The sequence below is a fragment of the Onychostruthus taczanowskii genome, unplaced genomic scaffold (assembly GCF_017590055.1).
Source record: "Onychostruthus taczanowskii isolate IOZ18803 unplaced genomic scaffold, ASM1759005v1 scaffold57, whole genome shotgun sequence".
In the NCBI taxonomy this organism is placed as follows: Eukaryota; Metazoa; Chordata; class Aves; order Passeriformes; family Passeridae; genus Onychostruthus; species Onychostruthus taczanowskii.
In genome coordinates, this window is record NW_024503346.1 from 4739712 (window position 1) to 4761799 (window position 22088).

A 22088-nucleotide genomic window follows, 5' to 3' on the forward strand; every position below is an offset into this window, starting at 1 on the left:
GAGAGAGGAAAAGAATCATTAGTTTAATGGTGAATTGTTTTGGGGAATTGTGTGCTATAGGATGCCTTTCCACTTTTTTTTGGCAGGGGCTGGGGTGGGTGGGCTTGTTTTGATTTAGGTTTTGGTGCATTTCTTCTACATCATTCCCTTTTGCTTTCCTCTGTTGAACCCTTTGGTGGTGACTTTGCTCCTTAAGCTGGCAAGAGGAGAGAGATATGGTAGATTTTATTTCTCATTCTGACAATAAGCTGTGGGAATTCAGTGTGAATTGAAGTTCAGTCAATTCCATTTCCTGGAGAAGCCTGAGCTATAATTTTGTTTAGCACTTTGCAATTCTAGTACTCTTTCATTTTTTTAGTACACAATTACAACATTATTTCAGTGCTAATTGTAGGGGGTTTATTTTATTTTATTTTATTTATTTTCCCCTTTGTAAGTCCTTGGAAAATGTAAGTAGTATCAATTGCCCGGAAAAAGAAAATCAAATGCTAATGTAAAAGCAAGTATTAGAAAGGACTGCACTTTTAAATGTGGATACTGAGGACTCATTGCAGTACATTAACTAAAGCATTGAATCTGTGTGTTTAAGCATGAGATGTTCTGCAATCTACTTTACTTACTGTTTCCTAAAGCACTTTTTTATATTACCTAATTTATTTTTTTTTACATTAGGAAAAGATCTTCCATTATTGTCTGTGTCCTTATTAAGAGTCTTCATAGTAAATTTGTGGTAAGTGAATAAGTACTCTTGACTTGAACATGCTGAATAACATGTTAGCTGTTCATTAATTCAAATTAAAGAATGACAGGAGTGGCTGTGAGCCAGAGATGCTCGTGCACATGGAGTGGGATCTTGTCATAGTTTGTACAAGCTGCTGACACGGATCCACCATCCAGCTGCCTTTCTGTCCTGTCTCCCATGGGATCCTGTCAATGGAGCTCACTGTCCAACACCTGCACTGGCAGTGCACTGTTGTGGGAAGAGCTTTGGTGTGGATTAAAACTCCCCCCTGACACTGCTAAACTTCATCCCAAGGTTAATGTGTGCCTGGCCTGTGAAGAACAGCTCTGTTTTCTGCTAGTCCTCCATGCTGCAGGTCCTAGTGCCATTCCCCAGCAACAAATATTTCTGGTTTTTAAATAGGGATTAAATGTGCCTGCACTGTAGAAGTCTGGAAAGACTGCAGTTATTGCTTGGAGGGGAGTATTATTACTTGAAGGGGAGGTTACATTTGTATGCCAATAATGATAAAAGATGCTTTTGCAACTCTTGATAACAGAACAAAGCTCCCTTCAGGCTGCACTTTTGATTTTTCTCTAAGCAGTTCTGAAATTTATCATGTGGAGTGTGCCCATTTTTCTGAGTCATAAAACCTAGCTGGTAGAAGGACAAAGGCAGGGAGATTTTCATCAACCTTGTTTTAATGTTGAGATTATGTTTGTCCTTCGTTTCCCCACTGAGAGTAATTTTTCATCTCCTCTTTTCTGATTGAAATAGAATTGTCCAAGGAGGCTTTAACAGCATCTCATTTGTCATCCATAGGGTTTGGGGTTTTTTTCTCTGCCCTTGTATATATAAAATATAGCACTGACTCCTTGAACTTTGCATTCCTTACTCAGCTCTCTTCTTTGCAGGTTGCTATATTGCTCTGCCATAAAGGTGAGGACATGTATTTGTGTATTTTATAGACATTTCCTGACTGATGAGTGAGAACTGAAGACCAACCATACTACAAATCCATATGATTATGGTTTAATAACTCACTTGTGTTTGCATGTTCCATTTCAGTAAGGCTGTGGTTGGTTGCTTTGTTACAATCCATTTTATTCTGGTAACATTCAATTCATGTAACTGGAGTGAGTGGCATAGTGCAGTGGTGACCTGGGCTCAGTTTGGTGGGCTTTTAACCTGACTGTAGCACTGCAGAAAATTCAGATGCTCTTATTTTATGTCATGATGAGTGAGTACAAGACACAAAACATCCTTGTGCTATTCACATATGCTGAAAATGTTTTATACAGACACAACCACCGTTTAAAGTGCAGGTTTAGAAATGCACTTTAGATCCAGACTTATTAAGACTGAAAAGCTGAAAATGAACTGCTGAAAAAATTATCTTTTGTTATTCAAATCCTACATAGAGCCTTTTTTGTCTTTGTAACTGGAGAAATCGATAGGCAATTAATGTGCTGGTAACAGTCAATATTTTAGAAAGCATCTGATGGTTTGGGATCAATTTTTGCATATGGAAAAGCTTCGTCATGGTTTAAAGATTTCTCATTTGAATCTTGGCATTTGGGTTCTTGGTGCTTAATTACCTTTGAGACTGGAACATCATTGTTTCCCAAAGACTTGTGAATCCCCACCCAGTGCTTCCTTTGTACACACACTAATCAGCTACTGACAGAAGTTACTATTCCCTCTCTAAATCCAGATTAATCTTCCCCTAAAAGTGGAAAATGCTTATGACAAAAAATATTTGCATAAGGCAATGTAATTGCTAAAACACTGGTTGTCAAGACATCTGTGATATTACAGATGAAGTATCCCTATTTTGATTATCTTATTCATGAAATCATAGTGGTTTATGGCTCTTCATTTCCTGTTGTTTTCCTCTCTTATAAATCAGGAAGATGAGTTTGGGCAGCTAGAGTGCTGTCTTGCTTTGGAAAGACAAGTGCCTGCTAAGGAAGGCAGGAGCCTCCCCTGAAATGGAAAAATGTAAACCCCCTCCCTCCAAACTGCTATAAATTTGAAATTAAGGGGCTCTCAGGCAAGAATGTGGGAGCAGGAATAACAGTTGTTTATTTGGGAAGAAAATTAAAAGATAAAATGAACAATGCAGTTAACTAAAACAACACTGACAGAGTCAGAACACAACCTGGCACCCTGTTGGTCAGGGTGTTGGTAGCAGTCCCATTGGAATTGTGGCTGCAGCTCTCCTGGAGTGTCAGGGGTGGTTCTGCTGGAGCAGGGATCCTGTAGAAGGGTGGACTCTTCCTCTAAAGATCCAGTGCAAGAGGCAGCAGCTGTTCCTCTGGGAAATCCAGTGGAGAAGCCGTGCTGGTGTTCCAGAAACTCCAGATTATATCCAGGAAGGAATGCTTGGCTCCTCCCCTGGGCTCACATCTCCCAGTGGATGCTGTAGTTCCTATCAGCCATGCAGGGACATTCAATAGCCTGTTATCAGCAGATGTCTGCCCAGAGGGAGGAGTGGGTGTGGAAGAGATAAGGAAAACTGCCCACTGAACAGGAGACAACTGCCCTACAGATGGCAAATAGAATACAATTGCTTGGCAATCCAGGACACACTGGTTGTCAAGAAGACATCTGTGATATTACAGATGAAGTATCCCTATTTTGATTATCTTATTCATGAAATCATAGTGGTTTATGGCTCTTCATTTCCTGTTGTTTTCCTCTCTTATAAATCAGGAAGATGAGTTTGGGCAGCTAGAGTGCTGTCTTGGTTTGGAAAGACAAGTGCCTGCTAAGGAAGGCAGGAGCCTCCCCTGAAATGGAAAAATGTAAACCCCCTCCCTCCAAACTGCTATAAATTTGAAATTAAGGAGCTCTCAGGCAGAAATATGGGAGCAGGAATAACAGTTGTTTATTTGGGAAGAAAATTAAAAGATAAAATGAACAATGCAGTAAACTAAAACAACACTGACAGAGTCAGAACACAACCTGGCACCCTGTGGGTCAGGGTGTTGGTAGCAGTCCCATTGGAATTGTGGCTGCAGCCCTCCTGGAGTGTCAGGGGTGGTTCTGCTGGAGCAGGGATCCTGTAGAAGGGTGGACTCTTCCTCTGAAGATCCAGTGCAAGAGGCAGCAGCTGTTCCTCTGGGAAATCCAGTGGAGAAGCCGTGCTGGTGTTCCAGAAACTCCAGATTATATCCAGGAAGGAATGCTTGGCTCCTCCCCTGGGCTCACATCTCCCAGTGGATGCTGTAGTTCCTATCAGCCATGCAGGGACATTCCATAGCCTCTTATCAGCAGATGTCTGCCCAGAGGGAGGAGTGGTTGTGGAAGAGATAAGGAAAACTGCCCACTGAACAGGAGACAACTGCCCTACAGATGGCAAATAGAATACAATTGCTTGGCAATCCAGGACACACTGGTTGTCAAGAAGACATCTGTGATATTACAGATGAAATACCCCTATTTTTATTATCTTATTCATGAAATCATACTGGTTTGTGGCTCCTCATTTCCTGTTGTTTTCCTCTCTTATAAATCAGGAAGATGAGTTTGGGCAGCTAGAGTGCTTTGTCCAGACAGGACTCACATTTATCACAATGTCCTGGCTTGACAAGGAAGAGTGTTTTGCAGGAAGCTGTAGTCAAACCAATCAGTGGTCAGATCTAAATATTGGCACCTGGTGTGGCCATTGAAGTCATGGACACACCTCTGAGAACACAGGGGGTTAAAAGCCGAGCACTCCCAGGGGAACTCTCTTTGGTTCTGGTCAGTGAAGAGGTCTGAACCTCTCCACCCAGCCCACGGCTGAGTGAGGCAGAGGGAAGCCATGCAACCTGGGTGAGGTAGGCTGGAGCCGCTGCAGGATGGAGGGGTGGAGGAACCCTGAGATGCTTCGGGCAGCCTCCCCCTAACCCGGGAGAGAGTCTGTGCCAGCTTGAAATTTCCTATTATGTGCTGGCACCACGGCTGAGAAGGAGAAGGGCGGGCCAGAAAGTGCCCAGCCGTGGCAGACAGAGGCTGAGATTTTAACCCTTTTTTTTTTTTTACTCCCAGAGACCTTTATTGTCCCCAGGGGTGTCCCCAGGAGTGTCCCAGGGTATCCAGGGGTGTCCTGAAGAGTCCCAGAGTGTCCCCAGGGTGTCCAACAATATCCCAAAGGTGTCCCCAGGATGTCCCAGGTTGTCCCCATGCCCCTCACTTGGTGATGGTGTTCACGTTCATGCTCTTGCCAGAGCCGCTCAAGATGATGTACGGCATCTTCTGCACCTGCTGCTTCTCCTGCAGCAGTGCCACCGTGCCCAGGGGGGTGTCACTGGAGCTCATCTTCTTCAGCAGCGCCTCCTCATCCAACTTGTTCATCCTCCTCTCGCCCCAAGCCCTTCCCATGGAAGCAATGCAAGAGCTGCTGGAAGGCCTCTCTGGGGCTGAGCTTGCGGATGGTCTTGTCCACGTACTCGATCTTGATGTGGGGCCAATAGCCGTCCTTCTCCTTGAAACCCTGCGTGAAACCCTGGAACTGCTCCCGGCAGCTGTACTTGTCATCGATGGCCCTGGGGACATGGGGACATACTGGGGACATTGGGGACATCACTGGGAACTGCTCCCAGCGGCTGTACTTGTCATCGATGGCCCTGGGGACATGGGGACACAATGGGGACATGATTGGGAACTGCTCCTGGCGGCTGTACTTGTCATCGATGGCCATCTTGTCCTCAATGCAGTACATGGCCAAGGGCAGGGGTTTGTTCGGGGCCTTCACTCGCTCCACCTTCCGCACCGTGGTCTCCCACAGCCCTTTGCTCCGCCACAGCAGCAGCACTACCGCCAGGCCCCGGCTCACGATGGGCTCCTCGTCCAGGATCGTGTTGCACGAGGCTGAGAAGGCCTGGTGCTGCCGCTCCTCCGCCAGGTTCACGCTGCTCCACCCCACGTTCTCCTCGCTCTCCGAATCCGGCGGCTCCGGGGGCGATGCCAGGCGGCCGGCCGGTTCCAAGGCCATGAGCTCGTCCTGCTCCTCACTGTCCCCGGCCAGGCCGTAGGTCGGGATCTCGGCAGAACTCCGAGGTGGCGTCGAAGCCGATGCTGCCCCCACAGCGCGGGTCCGGCCCCCCGGGCCCATGCGGAAGGAGGGGCGCCGTGCCGGTTCATCGTGCTGCGGCGGCAGCGCCGGCACCGCCGCGGCCTGTGGGCCGGGCCCGGGCTCCTGCTCGCCGCTGGGGCCGTAGTTCGGCCGCCGCAGCTCCTGCTCACTCCCCTCCGGCACCCCCCTGTCCTTGAGGGCCAGCACCACGGTCTGTCCCTCGAGGATGGGGCCGAGTCGTGCTCCACCGTCAGCCCCTGCAGGGCCCGGGCACTGTAACGCTCCCGCCGGCGCCGCTGGAACTCCTCCTCCACCAAGGGGCTGACCCCTATCTCCTGGTCCATGTCCTCCAGCAGCTTGGCCCTTTTTTCTGCCAGCTCCTTCTCCCTCTGCAGCGCCCTGTCCAGCCAGGGCTCCTCCTTCCCCAGCGTCTTCACAGTTCCCAGTCTGTGGCTCAGCAGCCGCCTCTCCTTGCCCGCTTCTCGCGGATCCCCTCACGCTGCCGCAGCGCCCGGGGATGTGAGCACCGCGGCTGCCACCGCCTCCTCCTCGGTGCCCGCCTCTCTTGGCCGTGCTGCTCTGCCGTGCCTCCAGCCCCACTTTGTCCCGGAGCTTATTGGTTTCCTCCTCGCTCAGGGAGGATTCCCCGCTGCGGGTTTGTGCGGGGCGGGCTGCTCCCGCTGCTCCTTCCTCTCCCTCTCCGCTCGTTCTCGGAGCCCCCTGACCGTGACTGCGCCTCTCGGCTTCCTCGGCCCCTCCGCGCCGGGAGGAGCCGGAGCCTCCCCCGGAGCCCCCGCGGTGCTCCCGGTACTCGGTGCTCCCGGTACTCCCGGTACCCGGTACTCGGTGCTCCCGGTACTCCCGGTACTCGGTGCTCCCGGTGTTCCCGGTGCTCCCGGTACTCCCGGTGCTCCCGGTACTCGGTACTCCCGGTGTTCCCGGTGCTCCCGGTACTCGGTACTCCCGGTACTCCCGGTGCTCCCGGTACTCGGTACTCCCGGTGTTCCCGGTGCTCCCGGTACTCGGTGCTCCCGGTGCTCCCGGTACTCAGTACTCCCGGTGCTCGCGATGCTGGCGGGGTCGCCCCCGGGCGCACCCGTGAAACACATTTAAAGCGTAACCTGGAAAAATGTCACCCTGTTAAATCAATATTTTCTTACTGCGTGGCTTCACAAAACGTTTCTTGTCTTCACCTACCCGGCCCCGCAGCAGGCGAGCGATGGGAGTTTAAAGCCGCGGTGCAAACGGGCCCGTACTGGGCTGCTGAGCTCTGTCCGAAAAACCCCAAAGCAGGTAACATTAAAAATAACTCCAGAGCCGGGGGTTGTGCGTTTGAAGCTTGCCCCACTGTGCTATGGGTTGGGTGCCACATCAGCTGTGCTTGTGCCTCTTGTGTCTATAGGCTGGGAAAATGTATTTTATTTTGGCAAGATAACACATCTCTGTTTCTAAATCAACCAAAATTTCCCAGCTTCATTAACTAATTTATGGCCATTAGGAAGATGGTTTTGATGGATGAAAATTTCATGGGTTTGAAATTTTTTTTTTTTCAATTACTGTGTCTTATGTTTCTGAGTGATTTTTTAGATCTTCTTTCAGTGGTGGAAAATGAATCATGGAAGGCTGAGGTCCAAACTTAGCCAGGCTTGTAAAAGCCTATATCCCACTGAATTTTAAGCATTTTGAATTAAAATATCTGCCTGGATTTGGACCCTAGCAACTTGCAGAGTCACACAGAAATTCTGTGGCAAAACAGATGACCTGGAATTTGGGAAATAATCCTCCAGTATCCACTTTACCCTCTTCATGGAACTGCAGTCCATGGCAGCGTTTAGGAGCTTTAGGAGAGCTCACTCACACAACTCCCATTTCTTTTTTAAAGCATTCAGAAATTCTTTCACAGTGGATAAAACTTAATCTGTAGATGGATAACAACAATTGCCATGTGAAACATCTACAATTTACTAACTGGTGCTACTAATTGATATAATTATCACTAATTAAATGTTCTAAAGATAGTGATTTTTGTAATTGTTATTCAATGGCTTGAAGTGGCTTATGAAGCTGATCAACAGAACAGTTCTAGAATTATATGTTAAGACTAAATTAAATTAGTGCTACAGAAGTTATTTTCCTAATCTATTTAGCCTGAAATAAAACTGATACCACATTTAGCTAACCAGGGCACTTGATGAATGGGTGCACAGTAGAAGATTTGCTTTTAGTTAATACTCAAACTGAAAAATAGCTATATTCCCTCTTTCATGCCAGGAAAGCCTAAGTGCTCATACACTAATTGAGAAAATAATTGCAGAGGGCCACAAATGTGCTTGAGTAAAGAAGGAACTTGTTCAGATTTTCTCAGAAAATGCTATGCCCATTCTGGTCTTTCAGTTAATAGACCTGCTTTTTCAAAGGTAATTTGGTAAATTCTGTCAGCACTTCTTCTTCTGAGTCCGTTGTAAAAGTGGCATTAGGCTGACTGAAATTTATGTTCTGTATTCTTTTGTTGTGAAGGAGGCAATTCTGATTTGGTAACTTCTTATGCCACATTTGGGAGTGATTAATATTGATTACAAATATTTCCTCTTTACAAATGGCGACTGGAAGGCACTTTTCTGAAGTGGTGCATAGTGCTGGTTCTCAGTGAAGTAATTGTTGAGGTGAAAGCATGGTTATTAAGATGAATCAATGGTAATGACCTTAAATTCCTGATTTCCCCAGCTTTTAGCCATTTGTTCAGTACTGCTGGAGCATCTCTCAAGAGGTGAGTGAAGGAAAGTTGAATTTCTGGGTTTTTTCAAGGGAAATCAGTATAATCCCTGTGTTCTCAGGGATTATCTCATTTTTGAGATTGTCACTTCGTAGTAGAGGACAGGAGCATGTGAGACTTGTGAGGGGGAATTTCTAAGGTATTTCAGATCTTATCCCTCTAAATAGAGATGAACTGTTCTGCAGGCTTCTGTCTGCACCAGCTCTTCCCAGTGAGAGCTTCAGGAAGGATGTGTTGGGCGTTTTGGTCCTCTGCTGAGGTTTTATATTGCCCTGGTGCTGTATTCTTCCAGTGACAGTCATATTTGACTTCAGTCTTTTCCTTACTCTGGAATTAGCTGTGTGTCAGCATTCCTCTGCCTATACAGTTCCATAACATTTTTGCAACCTTCATTTTGGTTAAAAATTTTAATGACAGCAACAAAAGACCTTGTTCCTTTCATGAAAGCTCTTGGATAGCAGCTTAATTCCCAGAGAACTGACCATAGGCTTCGTAAAAGTATTACACATAATATTTTATCCCTGTATATTTTGAATACAAGCTGTATCAGAGACATTAAATGATGGTTTAATCATGGTGGTTGTGCTTCTTAGAATATAAAGTATAAATTATTTTCATAATGGAGGGTGATTGCTTTGTCAAACTGTTTTCAATTCATGGACACTGCAGGGTGCACTTGCAGCCTTGTGTTCAAGCATTTATATGCAACCCCCATTATTGTTTGTTCTCCAATAAACAGCTTCCAAAGGCTAAAGTTGTGTGTGAGCTGTGAGTTAACAGCTAAAAAAAAATGCCAGAACTGTTGTTGCCCTCCTAGTAAAGAGCTTGTTGTTTGTGAATGCTCAAAGATCTTGAATGAGATTATTAACTACTTTGCAATCAGTTTTCCTTCAGTGTTAATTGTGCTGCTAAATCCCAGGATATTGTGTTAAAAATAATTCCAAAGTCAGTGTCACACCACAGACACATTTTTGTGTGTTCAGAAGATGTCCTGGATTGCCAAGCAATTGTATTCTATTTGCCATCTGTAGGGCAGTTGTCTCCCGCTCAGTGGGCAGTTTTCCTTATCTCTTCCACACCCACTCCTCCCTCTGGGCAGACATCTGCTGATAACAGGCTATGGAATGTCCCTGCATGGCTGATAAGAACTACAGCATCCACTGGGAGATGTGAGCCCAGGGGAGGAGCCAAGCATTCCTTCCTGGATATAATCTGGAGTTTCTGGAACACCAGCACGGCTTCTCCACTGGATTTCCCAGAGGAACAGCTGCTGCCTCTTGCACTGGATCTTCAGAGGAAGAGACCACCCTTCTACAGGATCCCTGCTCCAGCAGAACCACCCCTGACACTCCAGGAGGGCTGCAGCCACAATTCCAATGGGACTGCTAGCAACACCCTGACGCACAGGGTGCCAGGCTGTGTTCTGACTCTGTCAGTGTTGTTTTAGTTTACTGCATTGTTCATTTTATCTTTTAATTTTCTTCCCTAATAAACAAATGTTATTCCTGCACCCATATTTCTGCCTGAGAGCTCCTTAATTTCAAATTTATAGCAGTTTGGAGGGAGGGGGTTTACATTTTCCATTTCAGGGGAGGCTCCTGCCTTCCTTAGCAGGCACTTGTCTTTCCAAAGCAAGACAAAAGAACAGATGTTTAAGGTGTGGGTCCAGTCTGCATAGAGAAAACTCCAATTTTACATAGAGAAAACTCCAGTTTTGCCATGAAACCTTTACAACCCAACCAAAGTTTATGTTTCACTTAGTGCCTCTAAATCATTTAAAAAAAAAAAAAATCAGGTAATAGCACTTTAAAAATGGAAAAAAAAATAGTCTTGTTCTTCCCCCACAGAGGTTCAGACATAGCTCTACCTATGCTGTTTGGTGCTTGGTTAATTCATATATGTTGAATTAAGTATTAGCTCCCTTTTGCACCCAGACTGTGCAAGCACATTGCAAATGATGGAGTAAAAGTGTGGGGCTTGTAAATAAGTAATGCTTGTGCATCCTTAGCAATAAAAATGGAGCTGATTGAACGAGTCATTGACATTCCTGAGCTTGCAACAGGAGGTGCAGGGACAGAGCTGGGGTTTTTTTGCCTTTGAGGTGCTCACAAGTGTTCCTCCCTCAGGTAGTGGTGGGTTTGTTGAAGTAAATACCAGCAAGAGTTTTAAATCTCAGTAAATGGTGGTGCTGGATTATAAGTAAGACCTTTCACCCTGCAGAATTCCTAATTGCTTTTCTAAACCCCCATAATTCCTTAAACCTGCAAGTGCAACTATATTGACAGAAAATTGTTTTAAGGAGGAAAGGAGGAGACTTAAAGGTTGAGGGGACAGAGAAGTGCTGTGGGTTCCCTACTGTCCACAGGAACATCTGTGCAATCGTGCATGAAAGGCTGGCTTTGTGATGTCAGAAATTGAGAGAGCTTTTCTCTTTTGTGGCACTCATCCAGGGCAGCTCGCAGAGTTTTTATTCTTGTCTGCAATTCTCACTTCAGAAGGAAAGATAACAATACTCCTTACTGTGCCTCATCTGTTTGCAGAACAAGCTCTGTAGAGTGCAGGACCAGGTCTGTACTGCAAAGTTGTGCTGGTGTCACTGCTCCACAGATGGTGCTGTGAAAAATCAATCCTCCCTCACAGAAATCGTGTTGTCAAAGTTCTTTCTGGCAAGGATGTTAACCCCTGGTCTTTCCATCCTAGTTCTGCTATGAAAATGAATGGTCATTTACAAACCATTAGCATTCTTTCAAATCAAAATATAATCACATCTTGCTACTTCCAAAGCCCTTCCCTCCCAGAAAATCTCATTAATTATCACAGACAGGTGTTTTTCCACAAAAGCTCCTTGCATTCTCTCTTCTTCCCCAGCCTCCTACTTGAGCTAATGAAGCTTCAGTGATGTCTGTGGAACAATGGAGCAATTTCTGTAACTACAGGTTGGAGAGAAAAAATAAGGGATGGTAATTGAGGAAGGGCTGGAGGAGAGGCTGTGGAGCAAAGTTCCTCTGCCTGTGTAAAGAGATCTCTCATTACTGGTGATTAGGGAGGAAGCATTTAGAGAGACAGAAAGAAAGTAGCTGTGCTAAAATAAAAAATGTTTTTTGATAGTTGATTGATATGCAGATGCTGCTGTAGGAAAAGACCACAGACCTCGTTAGGGCAGCCTTTATGTCCTCGAGTTAATGGAGTGGAGATTTGTACCAACAGAGGGGAACTGGCATCACCTCCACTCTGCTCCTGTGGGAAGTCACTTATCCAAAAAAGCTCCCTGGCATGACTTGCAGCTGTGTGAATGCTGTTTTCCAACACTCCCTGCATAAATTGGATGCTTCTCTCTGGAATTAGCCAGGTTTCTTTTCTCTGTGGAAATGAAGCCTCTGTGCTTCCCCAAATATTTCAATCATATTCATAATTACAGCAACTTTTCCTTCATGGCTGTTGCAAACAGGTCCTGCTTGCTTAACTTATGACTAGACAACAGGAAAGAGGCAATTTTTTAGCCTCTAAAAATAAATGATACACAGGTGTTTTGCTGGGCTGGATGACAAGGACCCCTGCCTTACCCAGTGGTTCTGCATTTTCATAATTCATATTGGATTATGCCTAGAAGCTCCCCAGTCGCTCCCTCTTCCAAATGCATATAGACATTTATATTCTGAACACTGAAAATCAGCAGAATTCAAATACTCTTTTAAGCATATTTGAATTAGTCATCAGCTACTCTGAAACTTCAGAGCATCTCCCAACATTTTCAGTACGAAAACCAGGCTCAGGTGTGACCCCATGTCCAAGCATAAATAGTTATTTTTCCTTTTTATCTGGAAAAGCAAGATCTCTTATTTCAGGAAGGAATATAAGTATCTTCCCTGCAATATCCAACAATGAATAAAATTACTTTCAGCCAAGTGCAGATAATTCTGCCCACATGGAGGTCAGAGACCATGAAAATACTGTGCAAAAGGCTCACAAGGAAACACGTTCTTTTCTTCCCTCTGGGAAAGGAAGGGGTCACACCAGGCACCTTTTTTAATCAGAATGAATGATCTAGTAGTTCTAGCTCTCCTGATGAACAACTGAAGAGAACTACAGCTGGAAACTGGTGCCTTGGGCACGTTATGGCTCTGTCATTTTTAAGTAAACCATTGAGGTTTGTGAGTTATAGGAAGAGTTATTGCCGATGTAACCTCTCCAGATCCCAACTGCATGTGACATGCTCTGGAAAAGACCAGAGAACTGAGTGATGTGCACTCACCACACCCTCAGGGGGCTGCCAGGAGCCTGCTCACCAGAGGTAAGAGAAGCTCAGCTCTTTCAGGAGCTGGTTTTTCTGTGACATGTATATTTGCTTCCTCAGGTAAACCCATGGCTGTTTTGCTTACAGTTGCATTTTATCACTTCTGACAACACCTTTTTCACCACAAAATATTCAGCAAGCTTCTTGTAAAAATACTTTATTGAAGTTTTCAGAAGGGAGCAGACACAGGGAAAGGTATGAGCAGGCTCAACATTTACCCTGTCAATTCACAGCACAGGTACTTGGAGGGGTGAATTTTAACCCATATATAACAGACTGACAGAACTTGTCACAAGTCTGAAATATCACATACACCAGACAAGACATCATTTAAAACCTGACTTCAGGTGACAATACTGATCTACTTGACAAATATCACTGAGATACAGTCGGATGGCATTTTCTTTTCACTTTTAGCAGCAGCCAAAAGCAGTTTGCTTGCAGCAGAAAAATGTAATTGGCAATCACAACATCATAAGCTTTTGGGGTACTGCTTTACAACATTTGGGTTTCTATTTGTAAGTGTTGTTTTCAGAGTTAGGAACTTGAGCTCCCCTGTGTAATACTGTTAAATACGAGCATTTGCCATGGCAACTAATTACTTATTTGTGTTACTACATCTCTGAGCAGTGCCAGCAGTGGAATTAATCTGCTTTTTGGTCATACTGCCTCTGTGCCCAAAGAGGCTGCAGAACAAATGGTCAACTGTGATGAAGCACGAGATGGGAGGCAGAGTAAAATTACCAGGATTTTATGGTAAGACCAAGGCTAGAGCCCTGGTCTCTTGAATTTTGTGCTCTATCTGTGTAATTAGTTGACAGCTCTAAAAAAAATTAAATTAGATAGTAAAAGAATTGATGTTTGTGTTGACTGAACAAGCTCAAGCCAGGTCTCCAATGAAGTGAGGCATTTTAAAAGAAAGAATGCAAGAGTTCTTGAAAAATTGAAGAGGTCTGAAAGGAACATTTTAAAAAGGAATATTTAAAAAAAAAAAAAAAAACCCACAAGATTTGCTTCTATCTGAGCTTGTCATTCCCTGACACAGTGCCAGAAGCATATCTTTAAAATCCTGCAGAAGATGTTTGAAGATGTCTTTGGGTTGTGAGGATGGAGTCTGTGGAGGAGCTGGCGCTGTGCTGGCACCTTTCACATGGGCACAGAATCCTTTTCCAGGGCCCTTCCAGGGCTGGTTCCTGCTGCATGGCTCTGGCCAGGAGGGAAGCACTCCCACGGGGGCACTGGCAGGACCCAGAGGAAATCAGAGCAGTTTTGAAGCAGGGAGGGATCAAGCAATGCCAACAGCACGATGCTCAATGCCTCAGAGCCTGGCTGTAAACTCCTTAGGGCAGAGATCTGTCCCTTCCTGGGGTGTGGAAGGGACATCTATTGCACCCCATGAAACAGGGACCCAGATTATGGCTGCAGCTGCTGTAACAAAAATGATAAATGAGATGTTTTCCTTCTGAGATTTGTTCTTTTCTTTCTGTGTCATCATCTATGTGTAATAGGTGTGAGGAAAAAACTCCCCCATTTATGAAGATTAGGTCTGCCCACAGCTAAGCTGTAGTTTAGCACAGTAGTTTAAGCCAGATATTTATTTTTATTAGCTTTTTCTTTTCAGTTTTCAGTTTATTGGAGCAAAATGCTGGTGCTGCTCAGGTTGACTAGGTGGCAGCAGAGCTCTTTTGTGGCACCTGCAAGTGGCAGACACAGATTTCACTACCCGTGGTTAATGTCAATAAACCCCTTTATCCTTCTCTGCGGTGGGATTTTGTTGTTGATGAACTAAAATAAATTAATAGTGGGCTCTCTTCTGCCTTCCTCACCTGCCCCACACCACTGCTCCTGGGTTCTTCCAAGGAAGCCAGCTCCTGTCCCACACCAGTACAGCAGAAGTAAACCAAGGCTTTTCTCATGCTCACACTGGGCTGGCTTCACCTTCAGTAGTTCTGAAGGGCATAGTGAGGCTGAATCTTCAGCTTCTTGGGGCAAAGGAGTTTAATAAAAGCCCTTCTGAAGCTGGAGTGGCAGAGGGGGTATAGGACAGGGTTGACAGCTGAGTTGATCCACAGCAGCCAAAAAGAAGTCTCATACCAGAACTCAGAGATGCACTGGCCGTGGCAGCCGGCGCGGATGATCATCAGGAGAGTGTACGGTGCCCAGCAAATCCCAAAAATGCCCACAATGATTGCCAGTGATTTGGCCACTTTCTTGTCTCTGGAGAGCCTGAAGCGTTGAGTCGTGCTCTGGGACACGATCTTCACCCGTTTGTCTGAGGACAGAGTGGAGGCTGAAGTTTTGCAGCTCTTTTTGTTGCAACACTTGGGTTCCCTGGAGCTCTCTGTTTCCAGCAGGTCTTTGGCATCCAGGCTGGAGGTGGAGGCTGCTGCTTGAGCTTTGCTCTTAGAGAGGTCGAGGGTTTCAGCTGACTCCTTCTGCTCCCACTTACAGCATTTCAAAGAAAGCTTTGCTTCTGGGCTCCTTTCCACCTCTTCAGTGAAGGACTGGTTGTGCACTTCGTGGAAAACATCCAGGCGCATTTTGGTGCGCTTCTGGATGTTCAGGTAAATGCTCAGGTTGAAAAACATCACGCTGATGAAAGGGGTGAAAAACTCCAGCGTGGAGGCTGTCATGAGGAAATACCAGTTGTAGAAGAACTCAGCATAGCATTCCCCACTGGGGATGATGCTCTGGCCTGATATGTACTCCCAGCTGATAATGGCAGGTCCGTACAGCAGGAATGCCAACACCCACACCATCACCATCTTCAGCACTGCCTGCCTGGTGTTGCCTTGCTGGGCTCTGTAGGCGACCTGCAAGAGGAAAGTCTTTTCTTACACCCAGTCCCACACCCCAGCTGGCTGAGGCTCCTCACAAATGGACTATTAGCATTCCTGGTAAAGTTGCTAGGCAATACCCCAGCAGTCCAACAAATTGATATGCCATAGGCAACAGGAGCAATTGCTAGATAAATCACACTCTTACAGGGAAAATTTAGAACACTCATTTTACAGCTCCAAAATATGGTGTCTGCTTAGTGGAAATGTACTGATTTGGCTGGAGCCTGACAGCTGTCTGCACCCACCACTTACCTGAGTTGCCCCCAGCTACTCCCTGAAAGTCCCAAGGAGAGGGACTTGACAAACTCCTGGGCTAAATCCGTGCTGTATTTGTAGTCAGGGAATGAGCAAACAGCAGTGGGTCAGATCTGCCTGTGAGCTGCTCGTTACCTCCTGCAAAAGGCTGAGCATTTTGATCTCCCACACTCTCAGAGATCTCTCCACATTCCCTGCCAAAGCTGGCAGTGCAACCTACTGCCATGAAGCTGCGAGTCTGACTGCAATTCACTTGTTTGTCCTGAGGATAATAAGCTGTTGCTAGTTTAAAGTCTGCTTCCCTGGCTGGCTTGCTTGTACACTACAATCCTGTCACCTGGGAAGGGAACACCTGCACAACGGGGACTGAGCCTTACGTGATTTAATTATGCCAGGAATACTAATCTGAAACCACAGCTGAATTATGCATTTGTGGATGATTATTGCCTTCCAGGCTGAAAGATTCATAATTTCATGAGGATTCAAAGAACTTTTAAGTATTGCAGACAATCTGGAGAATAATCAGGAGGAGAGTTATGTCCCTCTCAGCTGCCATGACAGGACTCACCGCTCTTGTCACCGAGAGGAACCTGTCGTAGCTAATTAGTACGATGTTGAAGACCGAAGAGGTGCACAGCAAGTAATCAACCACCAGCCAGAGTTTGCAGAGGCTTCTCCCGAAGATCCATCTCCCCGTCAGCACATAGGGCACGTAGAGGGGGATGCAGAAGGCACCTGCAAGCGGAAGGGCCCGTTCCCGGTGAGAGCCGGGCTCTGCCCCGGGGGACCGCGGGGTCCGGCCGGAGGGAGCGGCCGGGGGACAGCGGGAGGGGACCGGGACTGCGGGAGGGTGTCGGGGCAGGAGCGGGGAGCAGCCGGGCCGGCGGAGCCCCGGGGGCGCTGCCCGTCCCGCCCCCCGCTCCGGCCCCCAGCGCCCTCGCGTACCCCCCGAGCTGCCCCGAGACTCCCGGAGCATCCCTAAATCCGCCCGAGCACCTCTGCATCCCACGAGAGCAGCCCTGAGCATCGCTGCACATTGCCGCGTACCTTCTCGGCACGGGAGCATCTTTGTACTACCCAGAGCATCCCTTCGTTCCTCCGGGGCGTCCCTGAGGATCCACACATTCCCCTCTCAACCTGGTAGCATCCTTGCGTAACCCCGGAGCATCCCTGATCCCCCTGCCCCAGAGCATCTTCTCCAATTTCCCTTCCCTTCTCAACCCTGGAGCATCACTGCATTACCTCAAAGAATCCTTGCCACCCCCTAGAACATCTCTACATTCCTCTTTCCCCTCTCAGCTCAGAAGCATTCTTGTATTCTCCCAGAGCATCCTTGCATGCTGCACAGCAACATTCCTGCATCTCTCCAAAGTGTCCACCATGAGTTTATTGCTCCTGCCGTGGTGTCTGTGCCTTAATAAACAGAACTGAAGTCAGAACTTCATTTGCCTTTTAATCAGCCAGGAGGGCTCCCTGGGCAGGAGGAACACAGAGGGTGATGATCTTGTCTCTGCTCCTCGTGGGCAGCAGGGGAAGAGATAAAGCTGCTGGGGTGCAGGCAATTCTTGGTCTGCAAACCAAGGAGTCCTTGGGGCCCCCAGCCCCAGCTCCAAGAAGGTGATTAACTCTTCCTTCTTCCACCACTTGTTTACCCTTCACAGCCAAAGAGAATAACTTCTGTCTGGGGACTTGTTTCAGCAGGTGATTCTGCAGGATGAAGTTACCACCGTACAACCCCTGTGCACGGTGCCTGCTCCAGGTGGCAGGAGAGGAAACGTCCCCACAGGTATTGTCACAGGGGCAGGAACACTTCTGCTATCACACGTCTGGAGAAGAGCGCAGGGATGTGCAGAGCAGCAGCTGCAAAACAGAGGAGGGTACAGGCTGGAGACCCTGAGCAGGCGCCCTTCTGTCTGGGGAACTCGAGAAACAGAGAGAACGTAAACCGAGAAAACTGTGCAAACCCAGAAACGAGCCTGCAGTTAAGGCCCAGGGGTTTTGCCACCTTCTGATTGCTCCAAAAGCTATTTTCACCTCAGGAACTTCTACAGCCTCACCGAATTCCTCCTCAAACAGGCTGCCACAGCCGCTGTCCTGCCGGGGGCGGCTGCTCCTGCTGGGAGAGCTCTGCGATCGCCCTAAATCGCTTGCAGCCGGCAGCGAGAAGTGAGAACACTTCTCAGCCCTTCCGCAGGGTGTGGTCGTTGTGGCACCCACCAAAGGATGCCCTCGGCAGGAGTCAGCCTCATCCCGTCCCTCACCGTGCCCAGCGCTGGGACAGCGCTCAGAGCCGGGCTTGCATCTCCCAGCTGTGCGCACAACGAGCCGGCAGCTGCCTGGCACGCTGGGGACACAGCAGTGTCCCCAAGCCGGTCTCCCCGCGGGTGGCTGAGGCTCGGCTGCTGCCGCATCCCGACAGAGGATGTCACTGTGCGCTCGTGGAGCCGCGGGTGGGAGCGCTGGGGATGCGGCATCGAGGCGCTTGGTGTGTGCTCAGCACTGCCCGAGGGGGGTCACACCGAGCCGCCCACCCCCGGGCCGGGATTGCACCCCAGCCCAGCAGAGAGAACGTGAATTTTATACCGATCACCACAGATGTGATGGAGAAAGAGATTTTTTAAAAATTTTTGGTGTCCATGATGTTTAATGAACCCACGAACCACTTTCACTGTGTGGTTGTTCGTGATCTGGTGTTATTTGTAATCTCCAGCTACTCAGTCAAGCATTAGTGTTCATGGAAATGTTTACAAATTCCAGACGATGGGGTGTGTGCTGTGCAGCTCCCATCTCTAGGAGCAGTTTGCTGTTTGTTAGCTGTCAGCCATTATTCAATTTGCACCATTTGGATAGAAAACAAACCCCCCACTTTGCACCTAAGATAATTTATAAAGTGAAACAATACAATGTGGACACATCACAGGTATTGTTTATCCAGAGTAAATTTCTAGGATTGTTAGATAAATAAGAGGTGATAGAGCTCAGACTACAGGTTTCCTGATCCTGATGTTTCTCTCTTGCTTCAGCAGACAGGGCAAGTGTATTTCTAATATATTTCAGGAAAGAAAATCACACAACCTGTAGTTAAAGCAGAGCACTCAGACATGCAAGCAGATGGTCTGACAGCTCACGTTTGGGCCTGGCTGACACAGTACACATGCCATGTGTAGGTACCCCATGTGCTCACAAGTGCTTATATAAGTTCACATAGGGTGTTCTGATCACCCTGCATCAGGCCATGGGCAGGGAGATCTCCTGAGCACTGCTCAGTCCCTGTGGAGCCTTTCTGGATGGTCTGAGCTGTAGCTCAGCTCCAAGCTCTCCTGAGCCTCATTTCTGCTTGTTCTGAGGTTGTTCCTGAGCAGCAGGAGCTGGGGGTGGCAGATCACAGGATGGTTCAGGCTGGAAGGGACCCCTTGAGATTTTCTAGGCCAACTCCCCTGCTGAAGCAGATACAGCAGGTTGTCCAGGGCTTTGTCTGGTTCGGGTTTGAATATCTCCAGGAATGAAGGCTCCAAAACCCCTCCAGACAACCTGTTCCAGCTGCCCTCCAGACTGCCCTCACAGTCAAAAATTCTTCTCTTGCCTGCACCATCTTGCCCACAGATAGCTCTCTATCTATAAACCTAGGACTAGCAGGATATGCAAAAGTTGTAGTTTTTCCATTGCTTACTTCTGTCCCATGGAGCCAGTGTGTCTCTGAAACAAACTTTAAAGAAAGAGATTATTAAAAAATCTCTCTGTGTTCATGTCTTTACTGATGAGGGTTGAAAGTCCTCTGGCATTCACACAAGTATCTGTCACTATGAAACCTTTGTTTTATTTCCTTTTCTTCTGCCTTTCATCATGGGACATGTTTATTCTGTTTGGAAAATTCCCTTTTTTGAGATCCCCTCACAAGTTTCCAGCACACATGGGTGAAGAGAAGGGCAGTGTGGTAGAGAAAAGAGATTCCAGATTGGCTGAAGGCAAAATCTTCAAGGAGCCCTTCAGCTCCTGCTTTGCCAGACCCCCAAGATACAGCACAAACCTTCAGTATAAATATTTCACATGTACCACCAATGAGTAGAACACAGAAAATGCCAGGGGAGCATTTCTCATGCTGGAGATGCCTTTGCAGTGAAATGCTACTCTTTGATATACATTTCTCTTAAAAACAAACCCAACAACAACTTGTTTGTCAAAGCTTGGGGAGCTATTAGGACTGAAAACCAGCGTGGCAATCCAGACCAGGCTGGGACGTGATGAAATCAGTCACTGGATGTGCTTCATCCAGCTCAGACAGGTGTCAAAACAGCTTCTGCTGCTGGCAGGAGGTCTCTTCTTTACCATGCTTCAAGGGACAAATTTGAGTGAGTTTGATGTCGAAGACAATGATGACCAGAATAATCCTTGAAAATGTTAGCAAATAACCTGTGAGCCAGCTTTCAGAAAGGTGGGAGGAGCTAACATCTCCACTCCCAAAGCAACAAGTTCTGAGAGCTGCAAATGGCACAAAGAAGGATCCCTGAGAAGGGTCACAGTGTCCCTGAGAAGGATCACAGATTCTGGAGGGGAATTGTCCCATCTGGGCACAGTGTGTGTTCATCTGCACTCAAAACATGTCCTGTACCTTTTCACTTCTTTATTTTCCTTCCTTCTTTCCTCTCCTTCCTTTGTTCTTTCTCTCCATTTCCAGCTGTAACCTGCAAATCCAAAGTGTTAAAAAATGCATCCTTTACTACAGGGAGACTTTCCATAGTTGGACCTGTCTCAAACTGCCATGACTGCTTTTTGCTTCTTGGGAATGAGCTCCTTAAAATTACAAACCACCTTGTCACCACAAGAAGTCACATTTCTATCCCTGTTCAATCCAGCAGCACTTCTGTGAGCAGGGAAATGCCGAGTTTAACGACTCTGGGGGAGGAAAACAATGCAGAGCAGGATGAGTAATGCCATTAGTAATGAAGTAAGTGTCTGATCAGAGTTAACACCTGACTCTTGTCAAGGCCAGTTCAGTGCTGTATTTCAAAATGAGAATTTCAGAGCACAGCGGGGAATGAAACCAGAAGTCATCCCACATCTGTCAGCCTGGACTGAGCTGGCATCTGCTGTTCAGACCGATAGATGTTTGCAGAGAGAGACAGCAGGGTCTGAATATGAAGATGTGAAATCCGTGTGCAGCTGGTACCAACCATGCTGGAAGCATTTTGCCACATGGAGGAGTGAATGTTAAATCTCTGTTGAAAAAGTATCCATTAAATTTGGTACTCCATCAGGCAGTGGTTTAAGAGGCAAGGCTGGCCTTTGTTTCTAATACACTTAATGGCAGCAAGCAGTGTGGGTTAGGAGCGACAAAAAGAGATTTGGGAAGGACTAAAACATTTCTAATCAAAGCCACTTCTGTTCCCAGGCAGATGAAAACAGAGCAGCTGTAGAGAAATGAGCTGGGTTTCTCTGGGCTGTGGTGCAAGCTGTGGCACAGTGGGCTCCTTTGCACTCCATCAGACTTGATAAAAGTTTGGGTCACTAAGCAATGAGAGGGGAGGGTTTAAGCCCATTTGTGGAGTCCGTGGGTATCTCCAGAGCTACCACCAGGTTCTCATGTGAGGAGAACTACAAATGTCAGCTGGCTCGCTTCCTGCAGGAACTCATTGGTAACCTCATGTAATATTTAACACACTTCCTGGGCTAATTAAGTATATTACTTTATATAGTAACTAACATATCTCTAATATGTATCAAAATTTAATTCAGTTTAATTCATTATCGCTGCTCAACGTGGGCCCACTTCTCTTTCCCCTTATGAAGATGCAAATCCATTAATTCTTTGTGTGCATCAGGGAGGGTGACGAAGCCCTGGGTTCACCAGACCCCTTCCAAACACAAATAGAGACAACTTTGCTCTTGTCTCTGCCCAACTTAACTGGACCAAAAGAGTTTCTTCTGAGTCACGCCAGGGCAGTTGAGAGCAGGAGCTGTCCCCAGAGGCTCCCATCAGGTGTCTTACAAGCTGGAGGGACCTTCAGGCACAGTATTTGAGGGTTTTAAGCAAAAGCTTGTATTTCGTGTATTATGACACTTCTTTCCCAAGCATATGTGGTTGTATAAGCAACATGGCATAGAGGGAAACACATTTCTCTGGAGAGTAGAGGGCAAACAAATCT

At 46.9% G+C, this 22088-nt stretch overlaps 1 protein-coding gene and 1 pseudogene across 1 annotated transcript; both read right to left on the bottom strand.

Annotated features, from left to right (window-relative positions):
- Window positions 1–4897: 4897 nt before the first annotated feature.
- On the bottom strand, window positions 4898–6892 carry LOC121342993 (annotated as a pseudogene).
- A 7898-nt stretch (window positions 6893–14790) lies between these two features.
- HRH3 (histamine receptor H3) lies at window positions 14791–18419 on the bottom strand. The gene is made up of 4 exons (XM_041417770.1): window positions 18163–18419; window positions 18003–18058; window positions 16514–16680; window positions 14791–15663 (listed from the first exon to the last, which is right to left on the bottom strand). The coding sequence occupies exons 1-4, from the start codon at window positions 18417–18419 to the stop codon at window positions 14791–14793; spliced, it is 1353 nt and encodes a 450-aa protein (XP_041273704.1).
- Window positions 18420–22088: the final 3669 nt, after the last annotated feature.